General features: G+C 48.9%; 1 protein-coding gene across 1 annotated transcript; it reads left to right on the top strand.

The window, feature by feature from the left end:
• Nucleotides 1–881: 881 nt before the first annotated feature.
• MAGEA11 (MAGE family member A11) lies at nucleotides 882–6,082 on the top strand. Its single transcript, XM_054471847.1, has 5 exons — nucleotides 882–990; nucleotides 1,952–2,064; nucleotides 3,298–3,393; nucleotides 4,421–4,494; nucleotides 4,570–6,082. Exons 2-5 carry the CDS (start codon nucleotides 1,969–1,971, stop codon nucleotides 5,588–5,590), a joined length of 1,287 nt encoding a protein of 428 aa, XP_054327822.1. The 5' UTR covers nucleotides 882–990; nucleotides 1,952–1,968; the 3' UTR covers nucleotides 5,591–6,082.
• Nucleotides 6,083–9,946: the final 3,864 nt, after the last annotated feature.

The following is a 9,946-nucleotide window of genomic DNA, read 5'->3' as shown; positions in this document are numbered from 1 at the left end:
GAATTTGTGCTAATAACCACTAAAACCACGTCAGTAGATAAAGATTGGCTTTTTAAAAATTATCATTTTAATTGAAGATAAATAATGGATTAAATTAGAGTATTGACCATTAGAGTGAAATAGGCATAGTTAGGTTAAGTATGATTTTTGACACTGAATGAGAATTAAAAAATGAAAATCACTAAAATGAACTATGAAGTGTTAGATAAATTCTAAACGCAGGACTTCCACAAATTTCTTGCAGCCACTCAGCCTCTTCAGTGTAAAAATAAAGCTTTCAGGGCAAAAGTTTGCAAAGTCTAGATCTGGCTGGGGAGGAGCCCCCTTGGGAAGTTGTGCATGTTCTCCCAGAGGTCACTACAATCACGGGTACTGAAGCCACATGGAAGCACCTAGCCTGGGATCCGCAGCTATTCTCTGCAAGGGGTGCAGTTGGGCAATGCTCAGAGGTGACAGAAACAGAGCATCTCCCACCCATCACTTCATGAAAGAACCGGTAGCCAAGAGGAGGACCCTCCTGAGTGAGGACTGACGGTCCACCCTCCCCACATAGAGGGGCCACAGAATCCAGCTCGGTCCCTCCTGTCAGCCCCGGAAGACCTTGGCAATGTTGTCCCCCAACTTCACACCTCCCGCTCACTGCCACCTCAGGGGACTCAGAGTCAGAGACTTGGTTCGAGAGGAGCAGACATCATTGGCAGAGGACGGAGCTCCAGGCTCTGCAAGGAATCAAGGTCAGAAACCCGAGGGAGGATTGAGGCACCCCTGGCCACTACTTTTCCCCCCGCCCCGCCCCTCCCCGCCCCGCCCCCACACGGGCAGAATCGGGTTGCGCCCCTGCCGTAAATCCAGGGAAGCGCCAGGCGTGGGGGCCGGATGTGACCTCCATTGGCTTCCGCCTCTGGGGGCTGAGAGAAGCGAAAGCGTCTTTCTGAGGGGTGTCTTGAGAGTGGCAGAGGGCAGCGGGTCCAGGCTCCGTGAGGAGGCAAGGTGAGAGCTGAGGGAGGACTGAGGAGGCCTCCTACCCAGATAGAGGGCCCCAAATAATCCAGCGCCAACCCTGGAGCCAGCCCTGAAACAACAGGGGACCAAATTGTCAGGCTGAGACAATCCCCCACCTCAGTGCCCAAGGAGACTCTGGGAGTCAGATCTATGGTGTGACCCGGGCAGAGGCAGTTCCATAAAGGGTGGGGCCCCGGCCTTTCCAGACATCAACATCAGGACTCTGAGAAATTATGGAGAGGTTCCACCCCATCCTGATAGAGGGGCCGTAGAATCCATCCTTGTCCCTGCAGTCAACGCAAAGGACCTCCTGGCTTGGTACTGCGGACTTGCACATTAGGGGGTCAGAGAGAAGTGATAGCCTGGTTCTGAGGGGCGGCTTGTGATCCGCTGAGGGCAGCGGGCCCAGGCTCTGTAAGGAGGCAAGATGAGGCACTGAGGGAGGACTGAGGACGCTCCCTCCCCAGATAGAGGACCCCAGATAATCCAGCACCGCCTCTGCTGCCAGCCCTGGATCACCCTGCGGGGACGGACTTCTCAGGCAGGGCCGTCCCCTCCCGACACCCCCCTCGGCTTCTGCCCCCTGCCACTTAAGCCTCAGGGGACTGTGGGGTCAGAGCTTGGTGTGACCAGGGCAGGGCTGGTTAGGAGGGGGCAGGACCCAGGTTCTGCCAGGCATCAAGGTCAGGACCCCGAGGGAGGGCTGAGGCCCCACAGAGCGAGGCTCCCTCTCTGCTGTCAGCCCTGGGAAGTTCCTGATTTCCTCATCCTGGGCTGACAGAGGGAAGGGGCTTGGTATCATGAGAACGACCCAGGGGGAGCACAGACAGGGCTCAGTCCCTGCTGGGAGGTGAGCGAGGCCTGAGGGACAACTGAAGGGACCCAGCACCCCAGGACAGCCCCCCCCCACCAGCCCCGCCTTCTCAGACTGAGGTGCCTCTTCATTCAGCCTTGGGAATCTGAGGGATGGAGACTCAGTTCCGCAGAAAGGGTCTCGGGTGCAGCCCTGCCAACATCAAGAGGAAGAAGAAGAGGGAGGACTCAGGAGACCTTGGACTCCAGGTCAGTAGGGACCTTGGTCCTTGGAGTTCCAAGGCACAGTGGCCACATGTGGTGCATCCTCACTCTGCCTTTGGGGTGTCAGAGAGGAGTGGATTGTGGTCTGAGGAGTCGAGCCTCAGGTCAACCCAGGGAGGAGTCCCAGAGCATTGAGGGAGGACTCAGGCAACCAATTATCCCTGAGGTAGAAAACCTGCCCCTGCCATCAGTCCTTGGAGGCCCCAGGCAGGACTCTAGGAAAGAGAGGCAGCTCCCCACTTCCTAGTTGGGGTTCTCTGGGAGATGGTGGTCTTGGCCTGCAAAACCCATCCACAGTTCAGCAGGAGAGACATGGATAGGCTTTCTCAGGAGTAAATCGGAATACCTGGAGGAAACCCAGAGAGAGGAGGCACCCCTGAAATCTGCTTCATCTGTCAGCCTTTGGCATCCCATGAGGGGTGTCCGTGTAGTGCCCCTTCACTTTCTGCCTCCCATATATCAGAGAGGTGGGGCCCTTGGTCTGAGGCAAGTCCTCAGGTCAGCAGAGGGATACACACCTGGTCAGCACAGGGTGGAGTCCAGGATCTGCCAGTAGTCAAGGAGAGGAAAATTGACGAAGACTGAAGGTAAGAATGTACCCTCCCACATGCCAAAGAAAAAGGGACCTCACAAATCCCTGCTTCCTCTGTTTTCATCCCTGGGAGGCCCCAGGTAGGGGAGGCATATACCATGCTCACATTTCTGCCACGAGGTTGGGGGTGGCACCTTGCTCAGGGAGGTGAGCACCTTGTTTCAAGGGGGTGATGACAGGTCAGCAGGTGGAGCCACACCTGATCAGCAGAGGGAGGAGTCCCAGGATCTTTAGGACTCAAGGTGTGTGTGTCCCCTTTGTGAGGACTGGAGATACCCCCATCCCATAATGAAGGGATCCCACAGAGTCTCTCTGTCCCCTGTCCTTGTCTCTTTGGAGACCTGATCATGGGTGGCTCTAAGTGGCAAGGTCACTTGTACCACAGGGAGGAAGTTGGGGAATCTTCAGGGAGATGAGGTCTTGGTGTAAAGGGATATGTCTGCTCATCTCAGGGGTTGGGAGTTGAGGAAGGACAGGCCCTGGCAGAAGTAAAGATGAAAAACCCACAGGAGGACTTTGGAATCCCCAGAACCGAAGGGTCCAGCCTCTGCTGTCAGCCCTGGACAACCACATGATGGGGTGATGGGACGTGGGGCCCCTTACTTCTGTTTTGGAATCTTGGGCAGGTGAGCACTATGTTCTCAGAAGACGACTTCCAGTCAACAGAAAGAGCCCCATATGGTCCACAAATACAGTGGTCCCAGGATCGGCCAAGAGTCCGGGTGAGAAACCTGAGGGAGGATTGAGGGTTCCTCCTGGCCAGAACACAGAGGGCTGCTTAGAAATCTGCTCTGCCCCTGCTGTCTCCCCAGAGACCATGTGCAGGACTATCTGCTGAGATCCCTCTCTTATACTGGGATCATTGGTCTCAGGGAGGGGGAGGCATTGGTCTGAGAGGGCTGCACTTAGGTCAGCAGTGGGAGGGTCCCAGGCCATGACCAGAATCAAGGTGGGAGCTGACGGGACAGCAATTACCAAAAACATGGGACTCAGCCCTTCCCTGCCCCTTCTGTCAGCCATGGGAAGTCCCTGGGACCATGGGTGTTTCTATGTCCCTGATTTCCTCTTCTGGTGTCTCCTGGAGATAGAGCTTTGGTTTAAGGAGATGGCCTCAGGTCAACAGAGGGAGGGTCCCAAGCCAAGATAGGCATCAAGATGGGAACCAAACAGGCTCCTTACCCGAGGACACATGGACCCAGCTGACTGTCACCATCTCTTGCTGTCCTTCCTGAGTAGCCCTGTGTACATGTGGCCAGATATGTATCCCCACATGTCCTCTTTCATATCAGGAAAGAGCTATTGATCTGAGAGTTTCTCAGGTCAGGAGAGTTGTGTCTTCCAGGCCCTGGCAGGAGAAAGGTGAGGGCCCTGAGCACAGAGGGGACCATCCACTCCAAAAAAGTGAGAAACTCACAGAGTTTGGCCCATCTTTCTGACAGTGCTGGGGTGCCAGGATGGGTGCTTGCAGTCTGCAGCCTGATGGCCCCATGATTCCTCTTCTAGAAGCTCCAAAAACTGAGCAGTGAGGCCTTGGTCTCAGGCAATGTCTTCAGGTCTCAGAACTCAGGAAGCCCAGGCAGTGCCAGCAGTCAAGATGAGATGTTCACCCTTAACCTACAAATGGCCCCATCTGCCCCAGTACAGAAAGGGACTCCCAGCTTGCAGCCTGACCTGCCCTACCTCAGTCCTGGAGCCTCCTGCTCTGATGTCCAGCTGCATCTTGAGCAGCCTTCTCACTTCTTTTTTCAGATTTTTAGAGAACAGGCCAACCAGGAGGACAGGAGTCCCAGGAGAACCCAGAGGATCCCTGGAGGAGAACAAGTGTAAGTAGGCCTTTGTTAGATTCTCCATGGTTCATATCTCATCTGAGTCTGCTCTCACGCTCCCTCTCTCCCCAGGCTGTGGGGCCCCATCACCCAGATATTTCCCACAGTTCGGCCTGCTGACCTAACCAGAGTCATCATGCCTCTTGAGCAAAGAAGCCAGCACTGCAAGCCTGAGGAAGGCCTTCAGGCCCAAAAAGAAGACCTGGGCTTGGTGGGTGCACAGGCTCTCCAAGCTGAGGAGAAGGAAGCTGCCTTCTTCTCCTCTATTCTGAATGTGGGCACTCTAGAGGAGTTGCCTGCTGCTGAGTCACCAAGTCCTCCCCAGAATCCTCAGGAAGAGTTCTCTCCCACTGCCATGGGCGCCATCTTTGGGAGCCTATATGATGAGGGCTCCAGCAGCCAAGAAAAGGAGGGGCCAAGTACCTCGCCTGACCTGATAGACCCTGAGTCCTTTTCCCAAGATATACTACATGACAAGATAATTGATTTGGTTCATTTATTGCTCCGCAAGTATCGAGTCAAGGGGCTGATCACAAAGGCAGAAATGTTGGGGAGTGTCATCAAAAATTATGAGAACTACTTTCCTGAGATATTTAGGGAAGCCTCTGCATGCATGCAACTGCTCTTTGGCATTGATGTGAAGGAAGTGGACCCCACTAGCCACTCCTATGTCCTTGTCACCTCCCTCAACCTCTCTTATGATGGCATACAGTGTAATGAGCAGAACATGCCCAAGTCTGGCCTCCTGATAATAGTCCTGGGTGTAATCTTCATGGAGGGGAACTGCATCCGTGAAGAGGTTATGTGGGAAGTCCTGAGCATTATGGGGGTGTATGCTGGAAGGGAGCACTTCCTCTTTGGGGAGCCCAAGAGGCTCCTCACCCAAGATTGGGTGCAGGAAAAGTACCTGGTGTACCGGCAGGTGCCCGGCACTGATCCTGCATGCTATGAGTTCCTGTGGGGTCCAAGGGCCCACGCTGAGACCAGCAAGATGAAAGTTCTTGAGTACATAGCCAATGCCAATGGGAGGGATCCCACTTCTTACCCATCCCTGTATGAAGATGCTTTGAGAGAGGAGGGAGAGGGAGTCTGAGCGTGAGATGCAACCAGGGCCAGCGGGCAGGGAAACGGGCCAATGCATGCTTCAGGGCCACACCCAGCACTTTCCCTGTCCTGTGTGAAATCAGGCCCATTCTTCCCTCTGTGTTTGATGAGAGAAGTCAGTGTTCTCAGTAGTAGAAGGCACAGTGAATGGAAGGGAACACATTGTATACTGCCTTTAGGTTTCTCTTCCATCGGGTGACTTGGAGATTTCTTTTTGTTTCCTTTTGGTAATTTTCAAATATTGTTCCTGTAATAAAAGTTTTAGTTAGCTTCAACATCTAAGTGTATGGATGATACTGACCACACATGTTGTTTTGCTTATCCATTTCAAGTGCAAGTGTTTGCCATTTTGTAAAACATTATGGGAAATCTTCCATCTTGCTGTGATTTGCAATAGGTATTTTCTTGAAGAATGTAAGAACTTAGCAATAAAGTTGAACTGGTGTTGTGAAACAGAGAAATAAAAGGAGAAGGTCATTAATTCTTCTCTTCTTATTCATATTAATCTGTTGTTTTATGAAAGTACACACCCATACACACATGTACACGCCCCTCCCCCCACATACATATTCACCAAGGAAATGCAGTTTCCCATTGAGTTGCAGATTCTCTGAGATGTCCTGGACAATAAAAAATATTCCAAAGTAGAGAGTGGTAGCACCTGGGGTCAAAGTAATACTAGAAATAGCTGTCAATCATTAAATATCCATTACATGCCAGGCATCATCCCAGGTGTTTTAATACATTTTATACATTACAAGAGTCCTTAAAAAATGGTCTATCAAACCCATTTTCTGGATGAACCTGAGTCTCATGGTGCTTGGTAACTTTCCCAAGATCATATCACTGGTAAACCACAAGGTTGGTCTGAATTCATCTAGAGCCCATTCTATTCTCACCCTTTCCAGCCTGAAGTACACCTCTGTCCCTTAATTCATTTGTTTTCTCAGTACTGCATAACGTCTCTCAAGTGGCCAAAAGAAGGACCCTGTGGACATGGTACTGAAAGCAGGCCTACAAAAGGAAGGTGACAATGAGAATGAAACATAATCTGGGGATAGTCTGTGGGCTTTATTAACCTAGGGTCCTCCTGCCTGAGCCCTAGGGTTCCTGAGAGCTGACTCTACCCAAGTGCAGGAATTTCTGTCCAACCCTAACACTTTCTCGCATCACAGAGGCCTTCCCTTGGTCTCCCCCATGTGCCCTTTCTTCCAATTGGAATCTGGCCTGCTTCCTGCTCCTCCCTGCTGCTTGCTGTGAAGGCTAAGCGGAATCACCTGCCTTCCCCTTTACACATTCTGTCATCCCAACTGTGTGTCTAAATACACCCTCGAACTTTTCTAAATAGATGGTGAGTGGAATGTGATTAGCACATGATATACTATTCTTGAGATATGAAGTTACAGAGAGAGTTTTTTTAAGCCATTTTGTTATTCGTAATAGGAATTTAATGGGGTGTTTTATTTGAAACTGGTCACTGAACACATACAAGGATGAATGACCTTACCTTGGTGGTGAAAATCTAAACTCTCGCATAAGCTGGAGATGAGGAAAGAACATGGAAATCACTGTGGAGTCAACATCTACTGAGGCTGAACTAAAACCCCAGAGTCTCCCAGGAGGTGAAAAATGCTGCCTTAGTGGGAGTACTAGTTCAAATTTTAGTAGAATAATTAACCAAGTTTCTACTTTCTCTTGTCTAGTACTTGCCCCACAGGAAAATATGGGCTTTCATTGTGTCTAAAGGCACCTGACAGGTGTTTAGGCACGTGAAGGGTAGCAGAAACTCACAGGTTAAAATTTTGACCAGGAATCAAATGGAGGAAAAGTTCAAAGCCTACTAATTGTTTAAAGGGTATTATAAAGGGAAGATTCCCTGATGAGCCTTCCTGCTGAGACTTTCAAAGTTCTTGGACAGTTGTGATCCTACATTTCAAAGCATCAGTCACGTAGCAGGCACTTGAAAACGTTAGAGAACTTCAAGGCAAATGTGGGCTTCTCAGAAACTCCTAGCAATGAGAAAGGTTGTGTAATACCAAATTATCATAATTGCTTTTTTTGAGCACCTCCTACGTAACAGTTTATGGGGGAGACTGTACCACTCACTCACATTTTGTCTTTGTCTCCTTCCCAGACACATGGGAACAGTACAGCCCACTTGCAGTTAGGAAGGGTCATGTGACCACTTGTTACCACTGAAACATGAGCAGAAGTGGTGTTTGTCACATCCAGGCATTTGAGAACCAGTGTGCCATTTCCAAGTTTTCTTCCTCCATCCAATAGTAAACATGGCAGTTTCATTTTGAGATGATGGAATCACAAGGTGGAAGCAGCCTGGATCCCTGGGTCATGTGAGAGTGGACAGCCCCTGCCAAACCGCATCAGAACTTATGGACACATAAAATAAACTTTTCTTGTGTCAATCCATTCAAATTTTAGGGTTTGTCTGTTGAATCAACTAGCGGTTATTTTTACTGACTAATACACAGCAACTATTTTTGCTGTTTTTCTTATTTAAAGAGTCTCATCACAAAAATAGCAGTGCGTATATGTATTCTTGTTGCAAACAATCTAAATATACAGATATATTGTAATTTCTCCCTTTCCAAAGTCCTTCCACAATTTAAAGCCCATCACAGAGTTCACCATAATTATTAACCTGATATGTATTGTTTTAAAGCTGATTTTAGGCTTCTTATATATAGATGTGCTATGAAAATACTAGCATATTGGTCATTTTGATAATGATGTATATATTGATATGCTACTTGCCTTTACCACTTAATAAAATGGATACAGAATCTTACCACGACAGTACGTATGTATCTCCCTCGATTTTGTAACCACTCTCTAGAATCTTAAAGCATTAATATGCCATAATTAATTAAACCATTCTATACCTGACAGATAAATAAATTGTTCTCTACTTGTTGTTATGATTAATAGAACTAAAGTCAACATCATTGAACATGAATTATTGTGCAAATGTGCATTTTTTTTACTAAGAAATACTTAACAATGTGAACATTAGGTTAAAGAGGAAAGGATGGAAACAGTTTACAGTTTTATAAATATTGCAGACCTTTCAATCCAAAATCTGAAGCAATTCGTGTTCTCACAGATTAATGTGTAGGAGATCAGTCAGGGTGGTGGCAGAAATTATAAGAAGGAGTTATAGGAAAAACACAAACCTTCTTGGAAGGCCAGGAGGTTTTGCAAAAGCTTCGAAAGATAATTTGGCTGAAGGCCGCCAAAGTCTCTTATCCAGAGCCTGAGAGCAAAAGGTAGATAACAAGGAAGTGTAAAGAAATTGATCTAGATAAGCTAGTTTACTTAGGCCTCAGAACCTGATCTTTAATCATCCATGCACGGGGACTGCTCTCTCTGTGGGGGGCGACCATGTTAATTACCCACAAGATGTATTGACTCAAAGGATCTGTACTGAATATTTGCCTGCAGCGCTGGCTTGTTGGGGCCGAGGCTGCTACAACTCTTTCTGTGAACAGTCCAGTCCCCTAGCCCCCTCTTTCACTGGATACCTGTGTATGAGTACATTTTTTCATCTGTCGCTTGGTCAGGGTCTGCCGGTCAGACCAGGCAGGTGGTGCCCCGTGTGAGGAACACTGCAACGGATCACAACGGAACCCTCGAAAACGAAGGTGAAGAGACTGCGCAGTCATTAAGTCAGTAAGTCATAGGTGCCCGCTCGGGATTTCCAAGTTCGAAGGAATTGTTCAGGCTAGGGTTTCATCATCGGACAACAGGTATCAGCGCAACAGCAACAGTATATAAAAGTATTGACACAGCTGCTTAAAGCTAGCAGAGCCTCAGTTTCGCAGGCTCAGTTAAGGGACCTAACGCAAACTGTTGCTTCCCATAACCCATGGTTCCCGGAAGAAGGTACGCTAGACATAGAGCTCTGGGAACAAGTTGGGAGAAATCTTAAACAACATCATGCACAAGGGCAGCGGGTCCCAGTAACATCTCTAACGTTATGGGCTTTAGCTAGGGTTGCTTTGGTCCCGCTATACACAGAAGAGCCTAAAAAGGGGAGGGAGGAGGAACCATCACCTACCTTACCGCCTCTATCTCCCTCAGCCCCGCTGTTTCTGGGCAAATGTACCAAAGAGGAAATGGAGGTTTTGCTTAAGCCCTCTCCTCCAATAAATTGGAAAAAAGACAAGGGATACGCTACAGCTATGGGACCCTGTCTTAGGCAAGTGGCACTTGAAGGTGAGCTCTTGGCCTGCCTGGTAATGCAAAATCAACAAGGCAATCGGGTATATGAACCCATTTCTTTTAATGCTTATAAAGAGATAAGAAAAAGCATTAAAGAAAACAGAGC

This window comes from Pongo pygmaeus, chromosome X (assembly GCF_028885625.2).
Source record: "Pongo pygmaeus isolate AG05252 chromosome X, NHGRI_mPonPyg2-v2.0_pri, whole genome shotgun sequence".
Lineage (NCBI taxonomy): Eukaryota > Metazoa > Chordata > Mammalia > Primates > Hominidae > Pongo > Pongo pygmaeus.
This window is presented reverse-complemented; position numbering and strand designations above follow the sequence as displayed.